General features: G+C 51.0%; 9 protein-coding genes across 13 annotated transcripts; 4 read left to right on the forward strand and 5 right to left on the reverse strand.

The window, feature by feature from the left end:
* Nucleotides 1-219: 219 nt before the first annotated feature.
* Nucleotides 220-1815, forward strand: AAFC00_005949 (uncharacterized protein; the record flags this gene model as incomplete). Its single annotated transcript, XM_069345815.1, has 3 exons — nucleotides 220-603; nucleotides 658-1013; nucleotides 1074-1815. 3 exons carry the CDS (start codon nucleotides 220-222, stop codon nucleotides 1813-1815), a joined length of 1482 nt encoding a protein of 493 aa, XP_069198023.1.
* Nucleotides 1816-2229: 414 nt separating this feature from the next.
* On the forward strand, nucleotides 2230-4253 carry AAFC00_005950 (uncharacterized protein; the record flags this gene model as incomplete). The annotated part of the gene is made up of 2 exons (XM_069345816.1): nucleotides 2230-3119; nucleotides 3209-4253. The coding sequence occupies 2 exons, from the start codon at nucleotides 2230-2232 to the stop codon at nucleotides 4251-4253; spliced, it is 1935 nt and encodes a 644-aa protein (XP_069198024.1).
* A 346-nt stretch (nucleotides 4254-4599) lies between these two features.
* On the forward strand, nucleotides 4600-5739 carry AAFC00_005951 (uncharacterized protein; the record flags this gene model as incomplete). Its single annotated transcript, XM_069345817.1, has 2 exons — nucleotides 4600-5263; nucleotides 5312-5739. 2 exons carry the CDS (start codon nucleotides 4600-4602, stop codon nucleotides 5737-5739), a joined length of 1092 nt encoding a protein of 363 aa, XP_069198025.1.
* A 64-nt stretch (nucleotides 5740-5803) lies between these two features.
* Nucleotides 5804-7302, reverse strand: AAFC00_005952 (uncharacterized protein; the record flags this gene model as incomplete). The annotated part of the gene is made up of 2 exons (XM_069345818.1): nucleotides 5804-6942; nucleotides 7080-7302. 2 exons carry the CDS (start codon nucleotides 7300-7302, stop codon nucleotides 5804-5806), a joined length of 1362 nt encoding a protein of 453 aa, XP_069198026.1.
* A 707-nt stretch (nucleotides 7303-8009) lies between these two features.
* On the reverse strand, nucleotides 8010-11778 carry AAFC00_005953 (uncharacterized protein; the record flags this gene model as incomplete). 4 transcript variants are annotated; one of them, XM_069347821.1, is made up of 6 exons in its annotated part: nucleotides 8010-8307; nucleotides 8360-8474; nucleotides 8526-8681; nucleotides 8744-10946; nucleotides 11005-11568; nucleotides 11617-11778. In XM_069347821.1, the coding sequence occupies 6 exons, from the start codon at nucleotides 11776-11778 to the stop codon at nucleotides 8010-8012; spliced, it is 3498 nt and encodes a 1165-aa protein (XP_069198027.1). The 4 variants fall into 4 exon arrangements, with proteins under 4 accessions (XP_069198027.1, XP_069198028.1, XP_069198029.1 ...); XM_069345821.1 differs by having other exon boundaries at nucleotides 11005-11571; XM_069345819.1 differs by having other exon boundaries at nucleotides 8360-8681.
* A 1871-nt stretch (nucleotides 11779-13649) lies between these two features.
* On the forward strand, nucleotides 13650-14249 carry AAFC00_005954 (uncharacterized protein; the record flags this gene model as incomplete). The annotated part of the gene is made up of 1 exon (XM_069345822.1): nucleotides 13650-14249. The coding sequence occupies one exon, from the start codon at nucleotides 13650-13652 to the stop codon at nucleotides 14247-14249; it is 600 nt and encodes a 199-aa protein (XP_069198031.1).
* A 1270-nt stretch (nucleotides 14250-15519) lies between these two features.
* On the reverse strand, nucleotides 15520-17751 carry AAFC00_005955 (uncharacterized protein; the record flags this gene model as incomplete). The annotated part of the gene is made up of 2 exons (XM_069345825.1): nucleotides 15520-17285; nucleotides 17370-17751. The coding sequence occupies 2 exons, from the start codon at nucleotides 17749-17751 to the stop codon at nucleotides 15520-15522; spliced, it is 2148 nt and encodes a 715-aa protein (XP_069198032.1).
* An 870-nt stretch (nucleotides 17752-18621) lies between these two features.
* AAFC00_005956 (uncharacterized protein) lies at nucleotides 18622-19566 on the reverse strand (the record flags this gene model as incomplete). The annotated part of the gene is made up of 3 exons (XM_069345826.1): nucleotides 18622-18912; nucleotides 18973-19129; nucleotides 19190-19566. 3 exons carry the CDS (start codon nucleotides 19564-19566, stop codon nucleotides 18622-18624), a joined length of 825 nt encoding a protein of 274 aa, XP_069198033.1.
* Nucleotides 19567-20070: 504 nt separating this feature from the next.
* AAFC00_005957 (uncharacterized protein) lies at nucleotides 20071-22531 on the reverse strand (the record flags this gene model as incomplete). 2 transcript variants are annotated; one of them, XM_069345827.1, is made up of 2 exons in its annotated part: nucleotides 20071-21489; nucleotides 21554-22531. In XM_069345827.1, the coding sequence occupies 2 exons, from the start codon at nucleotides 22529-22531 to the stop codon at nucleotides 20071-20073; spliced, it is 2397 nt and encodes a 798-aa protein (XP_069198034.1). The 2 variants fall into 2 exon arrangements, with proteins under 2 accessions (XP_069198034.1, XP_069198035.1); XM_069345828.1 differs by having other exon boundaries at nucleotides 21554-22513.
* Between the last annotated feature and the right edge of the window lie 679 nt (nucleotides 22532-23210).

Below are 23210 nucleotides of genomic sequence, written 5' to 3' on the forward strand. Positions count from 1 at the left end.
GTCTGTTCAAGCGTGTGTAACATCAATCAATATCTGTGATTTCATTGTTTTGCTCTTCTTTACCTCACGACTACACGAGCGCATGCAATTCTGAATGCTTCATCGCACTTCGACAATGCCCTGAATTGACCACGCTATCACGAAATCACGCATCTTATCTGCGGTATAACTTCCGAACCTTCTAGAGCATCGCGACGCTCTATACTGTATCACTCAAACATGGCCGATCAACTTCCTCTGCCCATCCCTCCGCGAACTCCGACGCCCATATCTGACGATGAGCATGACTTGCCTACCGCTTCGGGTCTCGGTATCGAAGGAGCATATGCCTCTCCCATTGGGACTCGCTATGCCTTCGATCCCGCGTCCTCATCACCCCCATCAGAAGTGACGCGCTCTGGCTCCGCGCGCGCGGACATGCTCTCGCCCACTTTCTCTCTAGCACAGTCAAGTCCAAACGATGCCTACAGTCCTCTTACCCCCCAGAGCGTGTCCAGTGAACCAGCCTTCCAGAAAGTTGAGACCAGGGACAGTGTCGCCAATCCCTTCAACTTCACCCCGCAGCAGTACACTGTCGGCAGACCGCCCAGCGCTCACAGACCCGTGAGTCCCTAGATCTGACATTGTGGCCTCATGTCCTTACTCACTTACTCGCAGGAAGCAGGAAAGCGACGCGGCCACACGTATCAACGAAGTAGTATACACATCAATGCCGCGATGATCCCGGAACCAGCACGGCGACTGCCTCTGCAATCTCCCGCTGCTCTTCCCACCCCTACACGGAAAGAGGTCCACAAAAGTATGACTTCGGACCAGAAAGCTCGCCTGGTTTGGTGCTTCTGCCATTTCCTTGTCGCTGGCTATGTCCAGTGGAGCGCGCATGCCTCTTTGGCAATGACTGCCCTTTCTCGCCTACTTCTATTCGATGCTGCCGGCGCTGTGACATGTGTACTGGTCGAGGTTATGGGTAACTTCGAGGTCTGGACGGGGTCTACTATCAAGCATCCTTTTGGGTATGTCTTTCACGAGTTGTCCCTTTGTCGTACTAAGGCCTATATTAACCTATAATTCAGCCTCGAGCGCGTCGATGTCCTTGCCGGATTTGGTCTTGCTGTCTTCATTGGTTTCATGGGAATTGACATCTTATCACATGGCATTCAGCACCTCCTTGAGAATGCTGGCAACCATGTTGCACACTCTGCGCATGTTCACCCTCGTCTGTCTGCTGGTTCTGTCGATGTCGCTGCTCTGCTCGCCATCGTGTCAACGCTGATCTCTGCCGTCTTGTTGAAGAATCATTCTCGTATCGGCAAGGCAATGCGCTTCAATCTCATCGCGGGCTGGGGTGCCATTCTTGGCAACCCGAGTCACTTCCTCACCCTGTCCTGCTCCACCATGCTACTTATGCTTCCTCTGCTAAGCCTACATACTTACAAATGGTTCGACTCGGCCATGTCGTTCGGTGTAGCCTTCCTTATGATCGCTTTTGGGGCGCGCCTCGGAACATCGCTCGCAGCTCCTCTATTGATGTCCTACAAGGGTCCTGGAGGGAGCGCAAGGGTCAAGGATGTGATTGCAGAAATTGCAAGAGATCCGTTGATCACCGCTGTGGAAGACGCCAGGTTCTGGCAGGTCCATTATGGCTTGTGCATGGCCAATTTGTCCCTGAAATATCGGGGCAGCGAGTACGGCGACGAACTTGTGCGCATTAGAGACAAGGTGACGAGCTTGGTGCGCAATAGGTTGGGAGGTGGCTACGGCAATGGTGCATTGAAGTGGGAAGTCACCGTCCAGCTCGCTTCGGAATGTGACTAGGTTCACGAATGTTGCCCTGTCATGATTAACGACCCAATTCATGTACATGCAGTAGACCCTTCTGTATCCTTATGATCGAATGCTAGTGGCCATTCGGCAAACGTTAAATTCTAAGTCATCACTATATCTCAATAGTTTGATCAGTGAAATTTGCGAAGGAAGAGTTGCAACAGTCTTTTGTTTCGGTCCGCGATCAATGTATTGTAGCAGACTAAGTTTAAGCGGGTGCGAGACAAGTTCTATATGGTTTGTTGATGGAGCTGTGAAATCGCCACTACATCAGGCAAACAAGCGAACTTCGCCTTGGCTGACCATTCTGAACCTTGATCTACAACAATCGCGTTCCGCTGAAAAGACATTTACAGCTTGTGTTACCTTTATTGTCTGTAAGCAAGTCTAACGTCATAGTAAAAGATGGCTAGCTCCCAGGATCTTCTCGGACGACTGCAACGACATCTAGACGAGCTCAAGTCAGATCCGTCAATCGAGATTGACACAAGACTAATCGAATCTTGTTCGCTGGCTCTACCACAAACGATACCAAAGAATGAATCGATAGCGATTATAAAACAGGTTTCGGAGGTCTTGCCAACACTGCAGAATGATCCCACCCCCGTAATCAGTTTACTTCTACAGCTCCTTGAACCATACACCTTCTCGGACATTCTATCTCTTGACGCGGGGGGGGACTTCGTTGCTGGGCTCCATGTGCAGGCTTTACCCTACAATCGGCTTATGCTGGCAATACTGAACAAGGCCGCGACGAACGCTACTGACGCTGCTACTATCGCTGCTAAGCCTGAAGTCGTGGCTGCTCTTGTACAGCTATGGCTCTGCACACAAGATGCCGGTGTGGCACAAGAGTCTGGTAGAACACTGACTGCACTCTTAAAGGCCGACTACAAGTCGCCACCTGGTTCAGGTCAGGAGCCTACATCAGCTCACAATCAAGGTCTAATGTGGAAGCGGGTGTTTGGAGATCAAGACATAAGCGCACTCATCTTTTCCACATGCTCTCTCAAGTCCTCTGACGAATCCCTCGGCCTTAGCAAGAGTCAAAAGACTCTGGCGCAAGCACGACTGTTGGAATGGCTTCCAGAAATCGGACATCTGAACTGGAACGCGATAGCCAAAGGCCATCACCCTAACATCGAGAGCAAATACATGGATAGCAAGGGCGCAGGTCTGCTGTACTTCGCAGCCGCTTGTATGGTCGATATCAAGGTCGATGTGCTCATGCACCGTTGTCTGATCGATTTCTTCGCAGACTTAATCCAGAAGATTCAGGATGTAGACCAGGCAAGGTAAGTGCACACTCCGAACCCATCAAGAGCTATCACGATCATGTTAGCAACAATGCATAAGACCTGGATTCTGCTAATACATCAGTCAGATCAGCACGCAGTTCTGTGTCATTGGACTTTTTGATGACTCATGGTCTACACGATACCGCTTTGTCTTACTATCTCGATCCTGAAAGTCCTCATCATGATCCCTTGGACCTCCAATTCGTATATGCGCCTTCCGCCAATTATCTGGCTGCATATGCTTCGACCTATCCAAGCCACTTTCTGGACAGTTCGGTCAAAGGAAAGACACTTGAACGTCTAAGACAAAGTCTGGATCTATCTCCGAGCCGATGGGCACATGCTGAGTCTCCCAAACATGATTTACATATCCTCGCCTCCCTGCCACGTCTAGCTCTACTCCCAACGCAAGCCGATGCGAGGTGGATGTCTAGTCCGCTAGCATTGCTTCCTTCAAAGTCTACTAATCCCGACGTGCTCAATACGCTTGCTGTTGTATTCCGCGGTCCATCACGCGATGAGGTATACCCCTCCCCAACGGCGCACTCGATGGCTGGATCAACACAAAAGCAGGATGAGGCTCAAGCAGCTCGTATGCTGTACTATCTCTACCTGAACTACAACCCTAAGCTCTTCGAGGATCTGGTCAAGCATGCAGATACCATTGCACTGGAGTCTCAAGCGTTGGCAGCTCTCAACGTGATCTCATCAGTTGCTACCGCGAACTGGTCACAGAGTCCGAAAAGTTCTGATGATAACACAGCCACGCTAACAGAGGCGAAATTTCTAACTCATCTTCCTCAATCCCCAACCGCGACGCCTCCTTATGGCTCCCTCGCCCTTCTGGCGCCCCCTTCACTCGAGCACACCTTGCCATATCTTTTGAAGCCACCACAGACATTCTCGAATATCGTTGGAGGGTTGGGCGATACTCAAAATCCAGCCTACAGAGTTGCTATGGCCAAATTCGAAGCGTTGGTTGCCCTCTGCTCCCGCTTGAGTGATCATGTCACTAAGGAGCCTGAGCAAGGGTACGAAGAGATTGTTGAGACACTGCGTAAGAGGATGTCTGAAGGACCGTGGCCACAGCAGGGTCAAGTTGGCTCAAGCATTGCAACAATGGAGCTTTAGATGGAAATTACATACCTTGCAATTCTGCTTGTTGCCTGTAAAAAAGACACTTCCTGGTGTCGTTACCACAAACCTATCAGCCCAGAATCCATCTTGTCGTGCTTCGCATTCATGAACGAATTTGAGGTGTTTACTCGGTATCTCCGCAAGTCGATATCCAGCACTGCGAACGTCTGGAGCCAGAGCCCAGGTAAAGATACGGAAATGGGAAGGAGCAACCCGTGTGAGAACTGTGTCTAACCCTAGCTTCAGCTGTTATATCAAGATATCTATCATTCGTCTGATTCTTCATTGATCCTCACAACTTCTTGCTGACTATGTCAAATACGAACTAGACATTCCTAACATGTCAGGTCTTACCTCACCATCTACAGCTCATGCTACCACACTCGCTGTGAGCCAGGAAGTGGCTATTGCTCGTCCTATCCAAATACCTCCAAATCGCAGGCATGCCTCATCCAATTATCACTATTACGCCGAGATACTTCAACCCTTTGGCATTTCCGAGGGAGACTGGCATGCCTTTACTCGCCAGTTCGTCAACAGCAACCTGCCAACCAGAAATCAGATTGTTGTTCTAGGGACTATGTCCATCGTGTTGCAGGCTGCATTTGTCTTCGGCTTAGGCCCACCGGGTATCCCGGTCGCAGCCATTGCCTCTGGTGCATTCGTGGGCGGGCCGTTGTACTATGCGATCAAAGGCCATCGCCTAAGACACAATGTGCGTAATCGCAATATCCCAGACTGGCTTTCGGCTTGGAACACCCAGTACTTCAACCCCAAAGGCCTCATGATAGGTTTCAACCTGCCTGGTCGTCCGGTCAGGAAGGCTGCTGTGGCGCCTAGACTGAGGAAGCATACTGCTATTGCTGGCAAGTACAAGCGACCAAAGAGTGCAAGAAGAGTGACCAGAAGACCCCGGATTGTCATAGTCAAGTTGCACGATCCGGTACCAGAAGCTGGCACAGTACCCAACCTTGAACCGGTCAAGATTGCAGCATTGTGGAAATGTGCGCCGCGCCGTCCCTGCCTCGTATCACGATACTGATAATCGCTAGATATGTGTCTCGCCAAGTTGTCTCGTATGCGTTCATCCAAACTTCTCGCCATGATTGACACGAAACGTCAGGCGGCGCACGACTTACGACTACAGAGGCTCCAAGCAGAGAGCCTTCGCTTGAACAGTCCGTCTCAGGATCTATTGCCAGAGAAGGATTGGCTCAGCCAGTGGTGGGAACAGGCCGCCTTTGTGACTGCTACGCCACAATCTGCCGCAGCATCTGTCACGTCTTGGAAACAGAGGATACTGTGGAAAAAGGCCGATAATGTCGACACACCTGTGCGTCCCATAGGAGCACTAGATGGTGCCGATGCCAGCCCAGTAAGGACTCACAAGACAGGAAGGAGGAATCGACGACGAACCGAAGTGGGGGGCGCAATGCTGGGCAGTAATCGGATGCATGATGCGTTGCGGCATATGCTCTAAGTGTTGGAATGCATTTGTGATAATGGGATGGTTTCCCTTCGAATGGTTTTTCGGTTTCATTAATTTAATTCTTCCTATGCACCAGACGTCCCTTTACCCATACAGACGTGGTGTTGCGGTCATCTCCGTTGTAGACCCACTTGTTGACTCTGTCGGCGAAGCTTTCTTGCAGGAAAATGTCGACAGGCCCCTCGAGCTCACCCATCTCGCCATCTTCTGGTACAGAGCCAAGCGAGATCATTTGTGCGTCCCAATCCATTCCAACATCAAACCCGCCGATCTTGTCTTCGAGTCCAACAACTCTGGCACCACCGCGAGTAGCAAGGTACAGAGACTCTTCTGTAGACAATTTTGCAGGATCACCGTGGTCCATAGCGACATGTCTGCTTACGAGGATGGCTTGTCTCACTTCCTCAAGTATGCTCGGGCTGTATCCACCACTGACATCCGTTCCCAAGCCCACCGTCAGACCAGCCTCCAATAGCTCACGTACTTTGGCCGTGCCCGACGTGATTGCAGTGTTACTCGCTGGGCAATGGCTGATCTTGGCGCCCCTCTGCTTGATGATACTCTGCTCATCTTTACTCAGATGGACGCAATGAGCGAGAATGGTCTTCGAGGTCAACAGTCCTGCCTCGTCATAGACATCGGTGTAGTGCTTGCTTTTAGGGAAAAGCTCTTTGACAAGTTCGATCTCGGCTTTGTTCTCAGAAATATGTGTCTGGACAGGGAATTGTGTTTCCTTGTGAAGTTCACCGAGCGCACAAAGCGATTCGTCAGTACAGCTCGGGGCGAACCGGGGAGTGATGACAGGGGTGATCAGAGCATGTTGAGGATCAATCTTCTTGACATGCTCGATACAAGCTCTGCTGTCCGCAATGGTGCTCTCCACGCTCTCATCACGATAGTAGTCCGGACTCAGACGATCCATGCACACACGGCCGACGAACGCACGCTGACCTTTCTCCAAGCAGATATCAGATAGCAGGTTGGTGGCGGGCACGTGCACTGTCGCGTAATAGCACGCGGTCGTGGTTCCGTGAGACAAGGTCCGCGAGACGACTCGGGTGTACACTCTACGTGCGAAGTTGACGTCCTTGAAACTCGACTCCATGGGGAAAGTATACGTGTTCAACCAGTCGAGAAGAGTGGAGTTGCCGAAGATTCCAGCATTCGGGTACTGCGATGCATGGATGTGTGTATCTATCGTAGCCGATCAGTTTGCATTTCTATTCCACAAAGCAGGTCGCAAGTAGTCCCCATATAGCACGCAGCTCCGTATATGCCACGAATGACTTTTTGTTGCCCCTCTCGTCCTACTCAAGAAAAAAGAAACGTACCTATGAATCCAGGAAAAAAGAACCCGTTATCGCCAATCCTGATAATCTCAGCCCCTGACCAACCCTCCTTCGAAGGCTCATAATCCGTCGGGACGTCTCTCTCAACAAAAGCGATCTTGCCAGACTCATCGACGCCGATGGCGCCATCGACACAGATATCCAGTTCCTGGAGGGACACGCAGTGTGCAAAGGGACCGACGTATATCGTCTTTGTGAGACCCATTGTTGCTGGTGGTTAGGAGAATATGAATGTATCGAAGGGTTGTGAGTATATATATATATATATCCTTAGATATAGACAATCGAGTATAGAATATATATATACGAATATGACTAAACACAAGGGTATCAACGAATACCACCAAGAGACAGCAACAGCCAGAAGAAGGAAGAGCAAAAAAGAGGCAAGTCTATCTACAGAAGATATATACCGTCGAAGATAGGCTTATTTGCCAAAAACAAATACCAGTGGTTGTTATCGATTACTTTACCTTTACTTAGCTTGGAGTGTGAGGGAGAGAGTCCCCCAGAAAGTCAGAGTGGGCCTTGCTGATTGGGTGGCTTACTCCAAATCGGAGCACGGTCAACGGCGGCCTCCGAGAGTGGTTGTGTTCAACGGATGGGTTTCGCGGACTCGTCCACCCTTTCTTTTGCTAAGGTACAGAACGGTAGGGTCTCTAGTAAATAGGAGACGGGCTCGTATGTATGATGGTAACTACAGATCATCACTGCAGTACAGCGGTGAACCTGTAGTGTGTCAGGCATTGGATGTAGCATCAGGAAGAGCAAAGCTTTCTCTGTCTCATATAGACACGCCTCACCGGCATTCACTATTACTTGTAGCGCGAGGACAACGAGTTTACATATCGATCCGAAACAATCCTATAGTTTTTTGATATACATTTCTACATTCTAAGAACTTTTAGCACTCTAAGCAGCACCACCGCGTCCACCCACTCGGTCCAAAGCTTCAACCTGCTCTTTGCTGATCTTGGACTCTGGCAAGGTCTTTCTGCTATCCTTGGTTGGCTTGGGCATGAAGCCTCTCGCGACAAGGAAAGAAAGGTAGGTTCCGACGATGTCCTCTGTCACAGCGCTTCCAGAAGACCAGTCTTGACCGGATCTGGAGGCGTCTGCGCGGAGTGCAGCAGCTGCATTTCGATCGTCAAGTTCTGGTGCTTTGGTGCTGGCTGGTAGGTCACCGGTGACCATGTGGAAAAGACCAAGCCTGTAACTCATGTTAGTGACGAATGACATGGGAACTCAAGGTGTACACTTACAAAGCATGTTCCTCCTTTCCACCCTCTTGAGATGCCTCGACGTATTGCTCAACGGCATCTCTCCACTCTGGGTAGTCCACCAGAGGAGCGTTGTAGCCGAACGTCTCAAGAGATGCTAGGTATTGGTTAAAAGTAAGTCTAGGGTGACTGGTCAAGTGGCACACACTCATCTGCGCTCCGGGCTGGTTCAGAGCGGCGGCGATGACGAGTCTTGCCACATGATCTACAGGTACCATGTTGATCGTGTTCCTGATGTTGGGACGAGATCCGACTTGGACGCAGCCCTTGAGCATACGGATGAGGAAGTCATCAGTGTTGGTTGCTGAATGGTAGGTTAGTCCAAAGAACACTTTTAGATAAGATTTGTCCCGCGAAAATACTCACTGCCAGTCTTAGGATCGCCGAGAACATAGCCAGCACGGACGATAGATCCAACTAGACCTCTGCTTCCAGCCTCCTCCATCAGACGTTCCGAAACCCACTTGGATTGTCCGTAGCCGGTAGACAGACCTTGTCGGCTGCCATCCATGCGGTCTGACTCGCTGATACCTGCACCGCCGGAAGAGATAATCTTCTCGGAAAGCTCGACATAGTAATCAGAGTCTAGAGCACTAGTGGAGCTGACAAAAGCCATCTTCTTTGCCTTGCCAGTCGCGCAGAGCTTGATAGCAGACAGTGTGCTGAGCACGTTGGCAGCCTTGAGGCTCGAGAAAGGCTTGACCCAATGCACGATAGCACCATTGTGAATCACAGCGTCAGCCTCGTTAGCTACACGGTCGTATACCTCCTGGGACATGCCGAGAGTAGGCTGTTCCTGGAGATCTCCAATCACGCATTCGAGGTTGGGACCCCACGAATCGGACCAGATACCATATGCTTGACATGTCTGCTTGAGACGCTGGAATCCGGCATCAACATCCTTAGCACGAACATGAGCGATGACCTTGTTACCAGAGTTTAAAAGGTCACGAAGAACAAAGGAACCGAGGAATCCGGTGGCACCAGTCAGGAAGACGGTGCTTTGCTTTGGTGCTTCCCTGGGTGCGGATTTGATCTGAACCGGAAGTTCCTTGACCAGGTCGAACAGAGTATTGGAGTAAAACTCCTCCTGATCGACACCCTGGGTACCCTGGACATCGAGTCGCAGACCCACAGGATCCAAAGAGCGATCGATATCGGATGCTAGCTGTTGAAGTGTTGGGTTCTTCGAGATGGCGCTTACAGGGATTGTGACGTCTGGCCACTTCTTGCGAATTTGAGATGGAATTTGAACTGCCGCAATACTGTTTCCGCCAAGATCGAAGAACGGAACGGTGCTGGGAATGCTGTCGGCTGCATAGCTGCGTAGGTGCAATGCCCAGATCTCAGCAAGAGCTCGTTCAGTCTCGGAACGCTTGGATAGGTCTTGAGATGGGATAGCCGACGATGCTGCAAGAAGCTCAGACTTCTCAGGGAAAGGAAGCGAGCGTTTGTCGACCTTGCCATTCGGGGTCAAAGGAAGTCGGATCATAGGGACGAACAGTGTGGGAACGGCATAGACCGGAAGCTTCCTCTTCAGATGTTCTCTCACGTCCTTGGTAAGAGTGCTGAACATCTTGAGTCTTTCAGGAATGCTGAGATCTTCCGTGACACCGTCATCGGTAGCTCCCTGTTCCTTCCTCCATTCTTGCCATTGCTTGATGTCTGGGACGTAGTAGCTGACCAGGATCTGCTCTTCTCCGTGATCACGCTTCACCAGTGTCACGTTTTCTCTGATGAGCGGATGCTGAGAAAGATGAGTATCAATCTCGCCGAGCTCAATACGGAAACCTCGAATCTTGACTTGGTCATCTGCACGTCCGCAACACTCCACGTTGCCGTCAGGCATATATCTGCCAAGATCTCCAGAACGGTACATGCGATCTCTAGGACCCTTGTAAAATTCTCTCCACGGCTCGGAGGTGCCGGTTTGAGCCACACGTTCCTCGTCTTCCTTGATCCACTTCTGATTATCAATAAACCAGTTCTGAACGAACTTGGAGTTTGTCAAGTCTTTGAGCTCTACTCCGAGATAGCCTTCAGCCAAGCCACCTGCTCTGACGTAGATCTCACCGATCTCTCCGACTGGACATTGGCGAGTCTTGTCATTGCGGTCCACGACTAGAAGCTGCACATTATGCATTCCAGCACCTGCTGGGATGACATCCGCCATGTTCTCGAGGAAATCGGCGTCTTCGGTCTTGCTAGGGATTTCGTAGTAGCTGACTGCTCGCTGAGTTTCCGTGGTACCGTACATGTTCTTGATGCGAACATTAGGCGCAAGATCTTGCAGACGACGGCAGTCTCTCTTCAACAGAATGTCTCCGACAAAGAATGCATTCTTAAGTGATGTGATCTTTGGCTCAATACTTCCTAGGAGGATTTGACCCATGGCAGGAGTAAGATGCGTGACGGTCACAGCATTAATGCTAGCCCATCGTGCCAACCGATCGAAGGTAATGTCCTCTGCTGGCGGGACCATAAGTTGTGCACCCAGGAAAAGAGGGGTGAAGATATCACGCTGGATCGGGTCGTGGGCAATACCACTCAGCATAGTAAAGCGGTCGTTCTGTAATCGGCATGAGTCATACTGAACGAAATCACTGTCCTTGCTGGGATATACACACCTCTGAGAGCCCGAATCGCTCCTTCATCCATGGGAAGTAATATGCTAGGGAAAAGTGACGTCCCTGAACACCCTTGGGCCTGCCCTCGGATCCTGATGTGAATGACAGGGTAGGGATCGAGTCAGGACCTACAACAACGCCTGGAAGACTCGATCGAGATTCTTGTTGTTCATTCAGAATGTCTTTGCCATCGACAACTCCACCAGTCAAGGAGCCATCGTCGTGAAGCCTCAATTTTGGCACTTCAGTCCTTAATTTCAGGTTGTTGCTGATATACTCTCGGACCATTTCCGATAGCTCGCCAGCATCCTGAGTTGCTTTCTCGATGTTGACGAGAGCCCTTGGCTTGGAAACATCGAGATAGATGATTTGGCGATCTGCAGGATATGCAGGATCTAGGACGGAGAAAGTGGCTCCAGCCTTCAATACACCCATGACCGCAACGACAAGATCGACGCCACGGTGGGCATAAATCATAATGACCTCGCCTCTTTGCACACCACTACTGACAAAGTGGTGCGCAAGTATGTTACTTGCCTCATTGATATGCTTGTAAGTGAAGACCTTCTACAGTGAGCAGATTACCTAGTAATGCAAACGGGATGGTCATACCCGTTCTGGCGAGGTACTCGAGGCAGTCTCGACTACGCAAGTCCTTTCGGGATAAGTGGCGGCGTTACGAGCAAAGATCTCATGGATCGCCCCTTTGTAGTCACTCCATTGGAGATCAGAAGTAGGGTCCGGTCTCGGATCTGGTCCAGCAGCAGCGGCCATGTTCACAATGGGCTTTTCGACCAGACTATATGGTCTATATGCAGTTTCAAGATATTCCGCGGCTGACTTCGCACCTTAATCAAGTTGTGTTTTGAAAATTCACTGAAGAATAGTCAATACTTTGATATATGGAAGATATTTTTCCTGGTATGCGTCAGAACGTCTCCAATATCGGTAAACTTCGGAAACAGTGGGAGAAAGCGCAGCGCCGTGTCACGTTTTATTTCGACTTGATGCCACATGACTTACCAGCAATCTCCAGAATATATCACAAAATAGAAGATGGTGGTCGAATCTCAATTGAGGTTGACTCAAAGTAAACTCTTATGGTTACTTATTATGACGGAGCGTCATGGCGTTTATCGAGAACCGCCAAGAGATCAAAGTGCGTCCCTTTCCCGAAGAAGGTTAGCCGCCCTGGGGTACAGATCCCAGCCCAACCTCTCATTATCAAAGCATGTTCGTCAGCCTTCTTATATTCAAAGGGAATCCCTCGGTGGAAATTTCTCATGAGTCGTTGAGGAAGACTGTCATGGGAGATGGCCTCGGCCGGAACTCAAAACTCATCTCGTTCTGAAAGGAGAGGAAGTACTCTCAGGAGAGATGGATCGTGTCGTGTAGGCGATCGAGACGACGAGGCCTCTACTCCTGTAGCACGTGAAGTGCGTAACGCTCGCCTCGCATATTTTGATAACGACCCAAAAGACCGTCGTCGACAAACCCGACTTGACGATGATACTTCCCATCGAAGCAAAGACCGCGAGGGGAGGGAGCACAGAAGCAAAAGCTCTCCCATGGTAGGTGCAAGCAGGCGGCGAGACGATCGCCATGATGTGAACAGTAAGTCGGGTACCTCAAGGCCATCACATACATCACGCCATAGTGATGGATTCGTTTACGATGCGCGACTTCCAAGACCAAAACGCTCATCAAGATCGGATCACGACCTTCATAGGCCACGGACCATCCACGACGACAGAGCAAGATCGTACAGCCATGCGCAGAGAGAGCAGACTGTATCTCAAGGAAAAGGCAACCATCCTGGCACTTCGCAGCCCAAATTGTCTAGGAGTGCATCTACAAGTACTCCTAAGCCAACGTCATTTCGGCCAACTATAAGTCGGCGTGAACCTACGAGTGGAGATGTGTCATCAAGATCTCGCAATCGGAGTTCGACACTGACTTCACGCGTTCTCTCTACATCCACACCAGTTGAGAAATCGCACCCCCGGACGGTAGAGTGTCTCACTTGTGGGTCTGAGAAGGTACCAGTCAGCCGCAGTGCCAAATTGTCTTGCGGCCATCGTATGTGCAATTCATGTCTCAAACGCATCTTCACAATGTCTGTGAAAGACGAGGCACACATGCCACCAAGATGCTGTACTGCAGAGCATATTCCTCTGAGATATGTCGATGGGCTTTTCGACAAGAAGTTCAAGATACTCTGGAACAAGAAGTACGAGGAGTATACGACGAAGAACAGAGTTTACTGTCCCATACCTGGATGCGGATCATGGATTAGACCGTCACAAATCCACACCGAAGGTGGACGCAAGTGCGGTACATGTGGCAAATGCAAAACGAAGATCTGTTTACCGTGCAACCGCAAATGGCACAGGCGCAGTGAATGCCCCAAAGACGAAGGAATAGAGAAGCTCACAGCTATAGCTCAAGAGAACGGATGGCGCCGCTGTCCCAATTGCTCCCGCATGATCGAGAAGTCTGAAGGCTGCAATCACATGACTTGTTTGTGCAAGAGTGAGTGGTGTATGGTCTGTGGGGCAGCTTGGAAGTCTTGCGACTGCCCATGGTTCGATTACACTCAAGTCCAAGACGGCGATAGACTGGATCCTCTACGCAATCTCCTTCCTATGTTCTGCAGGGCACGTCCAGCCTATGATGACGAGGCAAACAACAACAACAACAACAACAACCCCACCAACCAGGCTCAAACCCAAGGACGTAGGAACAACCCAGCGCTAGGATACCAGCAAGAAGCCGACATGCGACGACGCCAAACACGACGCGACGAAGCACTGGCCCGACGCCTGCAACGCGAAGCTCTGGACGGTGGGTTTGATCAGCGTCGGAACCCAGAGCAAGAAGTCTTCGGCAACGCAGGCGACCATTTCCTGAACGAAAACTTCGTCCAGGAAGCCACGAATCTTGTCATGGGTGCGTTGGGGAATGCAGGATATGGACGTCGCGGAGAGCGAGAAAGTGGACGTCTCAGAGGCCCTCCTAGATCTGATCCGCTCTCTCGTGACCTCGGATTGGCTCCTAATGCTTTCGGTACAGAAAGTGTGTTGGGTTTTGGGCCGCCGCGCCCTCCACGGCCAGCACAGAACGTTGCGAGCCCGGCGGGCCGGAGACGAGATTCACTGTTAAGAAGTACATCCAAGAGTGGGAATGGAAGTGGGGGTGGAGGCGGTGGTGATTTCATAGGTCGTTGGCTCTCCAAGTTGGGATAGTATAGTGGTGATTATGATTAATGAAACGACTGATGGGATTTTCTATTCTAGATAATAAGAATGATCTAATGACAAAACGACGTATTTTTATTTCATATATTCAAATGCTATTGTGCGCATCAATCTTCTGACAAATACCGGGGTGACATTACCCACTCCACGGTACAGTCTGTCGGTCGTCTCTGCTACTTCATCTGGTGAATAAATAGTGCCTCCATGCCGCGGCTGAGGCGAGATGTCAAGCCAGAGCGACCCTGTCCATCTGTACTTCGAGAATGCAGCACAATCTCATTGCGATCATGTAAGAGCTCCTCGGCACGCAGCAATATATGAGAGCTTGTCGTCACTCTTACGCCTGTCTATGCACATCATTCAAGAGGGTATCGGCCGGCTGGCTCACTGAGTGTAGAACGTGCAGGTAGACAGACAGGGGTAAGAAGCGGCGATTCGAGCGTTCATGAGGCTACCTGTGTGCTGCACCTTTTCCTTGAAAGAGTGCTCACTGATCGTATCAACCATCGACAACAAGAACAAGAAAGGAAACTACAACAATTTCGACTTGTCACATAGTCGTAGTCGGAACAACCGAGCATACTATCGCGCAAAACCACGACCACTTTGAAACAGACGAGCCAAAAGTCCCATAAAAGGTAAACAAGAGGTATGATATGATTGATGATAAAAATACTTTTGGTATCCAGGCTTCCTACAGGTATATAAGTGATGGAAGGAGGATCAAGGGAAACAGAAACCAAGAGGGCAAAAAGCGCATTTAAGGGTGATATTCCTCCTTTCCCCCTTCCTTGTCCGTCTCGGTGTGAGGAAGTGTAGACAGTGCATCCAGCTAGCTAATAATCAATAGACCACCCAGCCGACCGATTACTTGGGAAGAAAAATGGCGAAGAGAAAAGCTTGTGGTCTTCCTCGGGTCAGCCACTGCTCGTTGTAACAGACCGTTGTCGTGTGGCGTTCGTGTTTGGAGCCTTTTACCATCCTCGGAGTGAAGGCCGCTGGTTCCAAAACTCCAAAATACAAGAGTAAAGGAGACGGAAAGAAGGCCCAGATATTCTTGCGTTCTGTTATTTTCCTCTTGTATAGAAACGCCCCGCCTGATCGCTTGCTATGCTTGCTAAAGTGATATCAAAAGGATAAAACAAAGGGTAGCTTATTCAAGCGCTCACGAGGTTCTTGAAGGTGCTCGAGACACTTGGATCCGCCTGTAAAGCAGGAAAGGTTCTAACCGCTCGTCAGCGATGCCCGTGTGTTAGGCTCACTGTACTCGGCGGCGTGTCACTTTCACACCACAAGCGTACTGATCAGTAGGCTCGACCGCCTCCTCCCAGTACATGTTCTGAGCGGTGACACTATTGCCATCTCCGGCTATTGTGAATTGTCCGTTTTCCAAAAGGGCAGATCGGCGCCTCTTCTCACGTTCGTCGACCAGGTTACTCAGACGTTGGGCCACTGTAGCACTGCCAAGCCTTTCGATAAGCGCATAGCTCATGAACATCTCTTCAATCAGGTCAAAGGGAAGTGAGAACAAAACGCTAGACAGTAGCGACGTGACGGTGGGTATATCTTGACTGGCGGGCGCGTCGCCAAAGCGAATGCTCTTCAAGCGGTGGTGGCTTTGTCTTCTTTCGCCTCTATACGTGGCAGGATCGGAAAATTGGGGACCCTCGGGCAAAAGGGGAATGCTTGCGAATTGTGAGGCGGATGTATCGAGAGTAAAGTCGAGAGGAAAATTGAGTACGATGTATTCGATTGCCGAGCGCGCTATGTGTCGAACAGCCACGCTGCCGCGATTGCGAGCGTGGAGCACATAGTCCAAAACAGGCTCGAGAGTATACCAGCATAGCAGAGATTCTGCAACATTCGCCCCTGCAAGATGAATGTCCGAGACGTCAAGAGCCAGTCCCGCGGCGAAGTAAGACAGCGCAAAATTCATGCGCGCAACCAGAGCGTCCTGAGCCGCCGGAGTTGTTACCTGCTGGAGAGGGGGCATCCGAGAGGCATCCACGAGCTCACCGCCGTAAAGGTACCTGACAGCTGACACGAAAGCATCCGCGTCCTTGAAATAGATGTCCGGATGTATGCTTATGCGCCAGAAGCGTGAATTGGCGTCCCTGCGAGCATAGCGCATCATATCCTGCAGACCGGGACTTCGGGCGAGGAGTAGCGCATGGGCGGGAATACTCCGATTATCAGGTAGGTCAAGGATATAGTCGGCAAAATCGTAAGAGCCAAAATGGACGAGAAGGAAATGTCGCAGATCATGGAAGTTATTCATCTCGACGCCTGAAGCTGCTTGCTGCATGGGAGCAGGCGGAGGTGGGTGGAAAGGCTGTTGGACTAGAAGACCTTGGTCGTGGAACCCATTGGCTCCACGTGGGTGATTAATGCTATCGGGGGTAACAATCCCAGTATGGCTGTACCGACTCAGCAGTGCGTCTGGTGCAGCTGAGGATGCTTGGGAAGGAGTCCTTGACATGGAATTGACGCCGTTACTGTGTGCGATCGGTAGTGGGGGCCGCCCCATTGGCTGGAAATCGGAGTTTCGGGGCCAATCTTGCTGCGATGGATGCGATGATAATGAGCTCTGTGGCGGAGTGAATAGATAATGACCAGTCATATCGGCGGAAGTGTGAGCAGCATGCTGACCAAAAGGAGCAATAGGTGACCGAGCATTCGCATTCGCGACATGGGAAGGTAGTGCTGGAGGTGGTACAGGTACCATGGCAGCTGATGGTGTTGAGGGCGCCGCCAGTGAGACGAGAGCAGAATCTCTATAGCCACCGAAGACGAGGCTGTCGGCGCTTGGCCTGCTATGATGAGGCAACGCAAAGGATTGCTTCGCCAGATGATTCGCAGCGGAGATATCTGAAGAGCTGTGGTATTGACGAGCAGGAATGAAAGGAGGTGGTAGTTGACCAGATTCCTTGGGTTGCGTTTGTAGCGCTCGCTTCGCCTGTCTCACCTGCTTCTCTGGATTCACTCGTTTCACATGGCGTACTTGCCTCACTTTATCTGCTTGATCTGAGACTCACCGCATCAGAATTGAGTATTTGAGAAGTAAAGGATGAGTCAAGGAGAAGGCCTTCTGGTAAGCGGATGACTGACCTGGTTGCGAAGTGGGCTTGGATGGTTCCGACTGAATTCGTCCTTGATCTGATCGTGGTGAAGGAGCTCTGGCAGAGGGTGTAGCGACTGTCGAATCGGGTGTATCAGAGACAGATCCAGCATGTGCATCTTTTGACTGTTCTGCTGCATCACTCGAGATTTGATCCTTGATCGCATCGCCGCTAACATGGACACCATTCTGAGTCGTACGCTTCGGAGATGGTCGCTGCTCTACATTTGCGAGAGGTCGTTCTTTGGATCCATGGACTGAATGCCGGGGGCGCGTGAGTTGACGAGGAATGGCCGGGACAAGGCGACGGGGAGTTTGCCTGATCGCAGGCTGTTGTGACGCAACAGCAGTATGCGCATTCGTGGATGTCATGGCCGCCGTTGCTTTGCCGCGTTTCCGCACTCTGTATGAGTCGTCGCTGTTTAGTTGCGATTGCTGACTGGGATGGATTCCTTTAATCTTCTTCCTGTTCCCTTTTCAAGCAGAGGGCGTCTCCAGGAGCTGAATGCAGGACCAATGGATGCTCCTGGAGTGCCTGCGGGATGCCTGCTATGATAATCGTCGGGTCGCAGACGCAAAAAGTTTGAATTATTGATTCATGTTCTGACACCGCAGCACTGTCTTTCCATACAAAAGCTCACCTCATATCGCGGGGTATATCATGTGTGTTTGGCGTCGGCCCGAGCATGGATTTTGTGATACGACTGGCGACAGCACCACAAGACATGCACCATGTTATCGCAGTCGGGATGTAGCAAACATCTAGCTGAACATGGTTGCAATTCACTGTACTTACTGCATGTATGCACATATCTATAAATGCAAGTCTCATATCATCATGTCCCGGGTCTATCGTCAAATCAAGAAAGAATGCTTGGTATAGAAATTCAATTAATGTACAAAGCACTACGCTGTCAATGTGCTGCCAAGACATCTTGCTGAAGATGCCTAGCAGATGCAGCAAAAGTGTGAATGGCATGACATGATCCGTGCCATTCAGTTGCGTGATACTGCTCGTCCAGATCTCTTAGTATAGTACATTGGCTGCCTGGGGCATCTCGACATTCTCGCCGAGAAGATGCTTTCACGATCGATTCGTGTGATGCATGCAGAACCGAACCGAACCGATATCTTGACATGCCTGTGAATAGTTCTCGTTCTCATCGCTGCCTTTCCACAAGCATGATTCTCTCTTTATCCCTAGCTTGGCATGATGATGTCCTCCTTTTGAGCTCGCTCATTCTAAACACGCCCATTGTGCCCAGTGACCGGCAGGCCCCGTTCGAGCAGCTCCTGCTCAATCAACTTCCACCTTCCGACCGTCCTTTCCTTGTCGATAGGCGTCACTCTGCGAGCGTGGACCTTGACGTTTGGTAGTTCCACGAGCTGCTCAGCGCTCTGTAATGCAGTCGCTAACTTCTTAGGCTTGGGCTTGACGACGAGCACGCTGCGGATGTCCCTCAATGTTGCTGCGCTGTTGAGTGCGTAGTCTGATATTCTGAGTCCGTTTTGTTGCTGTAGAAGTTTGGCGAGCTGTGGCGACAGGATTAGTGACTAGTATCCTGTGTGCACAAGAACAATGCATATACGTACCTGAAGCTTGACCTTGGGCTCGGTGAGTCGCTGTCCTAACCACTCCTTCTCGGGAGTCTGCTTGAGTCCCTTGAAGACCTGTCTGGCGATAGGGAAAAGTATCGCCTCGACATTGCTATCTTTTACTTTCGTGGACTTGGACATGGGTTTGTTCCAGCTACAACCATCGCATTAGCCACTGAAGCAATCACCACCCTCGCTCTTGATTCGTAATTACCCTGTGTACTCATCACCGGGATCATACTGATCTTCCACCCACGTATCGCTGCCGATCTGCTCCAGCTCATCCCAACTCGTAGCCTCGATGTAGTTTGGATCCTGATCCGGACTCTTCGCCCAGCCCTCGGGTAGGACCTCCTCCGGCTCCACTCGCTGTAACTCTGCCGATTCACTCTCGAGTTCAGCCAGGTCTGTCTCTTCCTCCTTTTTCTTGCCACGGAAACGATCGAAGAATCCTGCCCTATTTGTCGTCGACTGGATCTGTCGGCGCTGGAAGGTCGCGCCTTGGAGTCTGCATGATCGACAGATACGGTGCGTGGGTGCCGGTGTGACCAATTGGCCGAGTGAGCGCTCTAGACTTGCGGTGATGCGCATGATTGAATGTGTGTCGTCGACTTTTTTCCTGCTCCGGATATGGAACTTATCCCAGCTTTAGTGATATACAAATATGGACTGAGACCTCCGAACTTCTGATCGCTCGCCGCAACTCGAGGCGTCACGTGCAGTCTGATCATGCAGAAAGCCGCCAAGACGTTTCTCTGAATCATGACCCTATAATGCATCATCCATACCTACCTTACTACTCCTACTGAACCTACGAGCTACCTTACCCTACCTGCCAGAACTTCAATATATTGCTAGTGGTCACTTAATCCAATGTCTTAATGTTGAGATCATCTCTGTGTCAACTCAGTACGTTACAGACATGATAAAACCAAAGACCAGTATTCATGGTCGAACCTCCCAAAACGCCAATCCGTATTCCAGACACTGTGCCAATGGGGTGACTCAATCCCCCGAGTCCTCCTGTTAATCTTAGACCACCGAGAGCCTTCATTACTCGTAGTCGTACAAATCCCCCCGATGAGAAGACAAAATCTAGTCGTGTCTGCCCCCACCCATTCTCTCAATGTTACTCATCATTTTGCTCTTACCAGCAGATGGTCTAGCTAGCCCTGAAGGTCCACCCTTGCCAATTCTGCTACCTGCGCCTGGAGCACCAAATGCTGGAACCGATGGTCGAGGAGCCGAAGGTCTCTGGATGCTCTTTCTGAAGTCTTCAATAGCTGCAGGCGCGCCGTCTGTGGTCTGCAACAACAGCATTTCGTCGACCGCGGCAACGAGCTCGCCCTTCTCGATCCTTTCCTGCTCCAGCTCTTGAGAAAGTCTGGTGTGCTGGGATTGGACTTCTCTCATCTCCTCTGCGAGTCCAGCAAGCTGTGCCTTTTGTTCATTGATCAATGCCATCTGTTCATCCATGATGGCGCGGCTGTCATCATGTGGTAGCACTCCAGAGAAGGTGTCGTCTTTCGCAACCTGCAACTCCTCGTTCTTGGTCATGAGGTCCTGGACTCTAGCCTGAAGCTCGGCGCATTTCTTCTCGCTACGCGCCTCGTATGACTTCTTGAGGGTAGCCACCTTGGTTTCGTGCTTCTTCTTATAGACAGCGTGCAGCTCGCGTGACACAGCTTCTATCTTAGCATCGATACGAGCCTGTACCAATCGTTGCACTTCGTCTTCGTCAACACCGGCAACGGTGCCGTCGGCGTTTGGCACAGCGGCTCGAACGGATGCCAGCTGCGTCTCGAGATCCAAGATCCTGGCTTCTGCCTCGTCTGCGCGACGCCTGTCGTGGATTGCTTGGCTGGCCAGGTCGTCCTTCTCGGCTTCGCTACGCAGCACTTCCTCCTTCACGCTGTGCAACACCTTTTCTACCTCCTTGCCCCGCTTCTCCCACTCATCCTTCTCATTCTCTGCATACTCACGCTTACTCTTCTCGAATCGTGCTGCTTCGAGAGACTCGCCGACTCGGCGCTCTGCGTCAGCAATTGCCTTCTTCAGAGACTCGACTTCTGCCTCTCTGCCGGTCAAGGTAGCAGTCAGCGAAGAGATCTGCGATTGGTAGGTAGACTTCATGGACTCAAGCTCGCGCACGGAGATGCTAGGTATCGAGCGAGGCGTGGGAGCAGGTGGTAGTTCAAAATCAAGTAAGTTCATGAGGCTGTTTGTCTTCGCGGGCGTACTTTGCCTGCCGCTCCTTTTGGCTGGTGTTCGCTGGCTGTTCAAATATGACAGCAGATTGGGCTCGGTAGACGACTTCGTGGGCGAACGCTGGGTACCACGTTGGTGAGTATTGTTCGAGAAGCGCTCAATCTGCTGTGTGAAGTCGATGAGGAAGCTGTTGTTTGTCCTGTCCGTGGCCGGGGTCTTGAGACGGCGAGGCGTTGGAGATGGGGAGCGGTCCAAACTTGGCCTCTTCCTGGAAGGGCGTGGGGTAGCTTCGTCTACGGGTGTCTGCTGCGACACATTAGCCCTTCTTCGATGAGAAGAATCAAATAGCAGCCCATGATTGTTGACATACCATGAAGCGTTCCTTAGCGGGGCTCTTCTTAGCGCTTTCGCCCAGCTTGGAGAACATGGTCATTTCAGGAAGCACCGAAAATTGACTGAAGCTGGTGTCATCGATGTTAGTGTCGTCGATGAGGACAGAAGTCTCGTCAGCATCTGGAGCCATGGAGAGGTCTTCGCATTGTTTCTCGACGAATTCGGCCTCGGTGGATGACGACGCGTCTCGGCTTCTGGGTAGAGGCGTCTCGATCGCTGCATTGTATGTTTTTCTAGGTGAAGCCAAACGCGCTGCTTTCTTGATGGTAGAAGGAGGAGGCATAGCCATTGCATCCGCATCACGAGAGCTTGGTCGAGAGCTTGCAGGAGGCGAAGGGGTGCGATTCGACACTCTAGGGGTGGGGCGAGCCTTGATAGGCGACGCCGATTTGCGTGGTGTTCCCTGGACGCGAAGGCTTGCAACAGCAGCTGCTTCACCCTCGATTTCCGAAGCGCCGTCGAAAGAGCCGTATGATAGAGAAGCCGTGAAAGCAGACTTCATCGGAGAAGACTTCGCGGGTGACTTGAACGGAGATTTCTTGGGCGAACTCCTCGCAGGCGTAGCGTGCGAGTTCTCTTTGTCGTCTACGCAATCCAGACGCTGGATCTTGCGAGGGGCACTCTCCGGCGTAGCAGGGTCCTCGAAGATAGCATCGATCTCTGTGCCGTTTCCAGTGTCCTGCGAAGGCATCTGATGGCCACTAACGAGCCGACTGGCAGTTAAATCATTGACGAACGGAGAACTGTTTGCGGTTCCCTGCTGCTGAGCAGCATCGTCGTCGCCGTAGTCGTCGTCCCAATCGATCAGCTCGCTCTGTTGTTTACTCGGACTGCTCGCGTGGTGTTCAATGAAACCACCCTTATCGGCACGATGAGCAGTCATGGGCGTGGTCTGGACATTCACCCGCGACTCATCGAGCGGCGATAGCGGACTCATTGTGGGCTTTGCTGCCATTCACTGCTCTTGAGGCCTAAGACGTTGTTATCAAACTGTTTGACAAAGCTCACTGCCAGCTTCCTGCAACACAGCAGAACATCAAGCTCACCGAAAGCAAGAGGAATGTAAGCAGGCGGTGGACAAAAAGAAAGAGTCGCAAATGCAAATGCAAAAGTCAGGTCCCACTTCCGTTCGCCGTGTGTGTTGATGTCTGTAAACATTGCGCGTGCATGCATGCGGGCTTGATCGACAACACCCGTGCCGAAGCTTTTCCGCTTGTGGGCTTTGGCCCTGTGCCGCTCAGTCTTGACCCTGACCCTGATCCTGACCCTGGTTGCTTGTGTCTCAGATTGATGAATTATTGTAACCTCTCTAGCCGAGCGTGTATCTCGCCTTGGTGTACTACTGCAGAGCTCTGTACAAGGTCATGTTAATTCTGACAGGATCAGCAGCGACGATTCGGACAATGGTAATATTGTTTGGTGCTGAGAGATTGTGGCTACTAGTAACATTTTGACCAAATCTTGAATACTGAGACTAAATATACAGAGGTCAATCTGGTTACACAACTTTGACCTTGCATTATTGTGCACGACTTTCAGCAGACAGAATGCAAGACGAATCAACCTTCGTCATTGTAGCAATCACAGCCGAGCAAAGGACACTGGCTAAGTGACTCAACATTGCTCGTGCAGAA

Source organism: Neodothiora populina (assembly GCF_041146345.1).
Source record: "Neodothiora populina strain CPC 39397 chromosome Unknown canker_contig_6, whole genome shotgun sequence".
NCBI classification, from domain to species: Eukaryota; Fungi; Ascomycota; class Dothideomycetes; order Dothideales; family Dothioraceae; genus Neodothiora; species Neodothiora populina.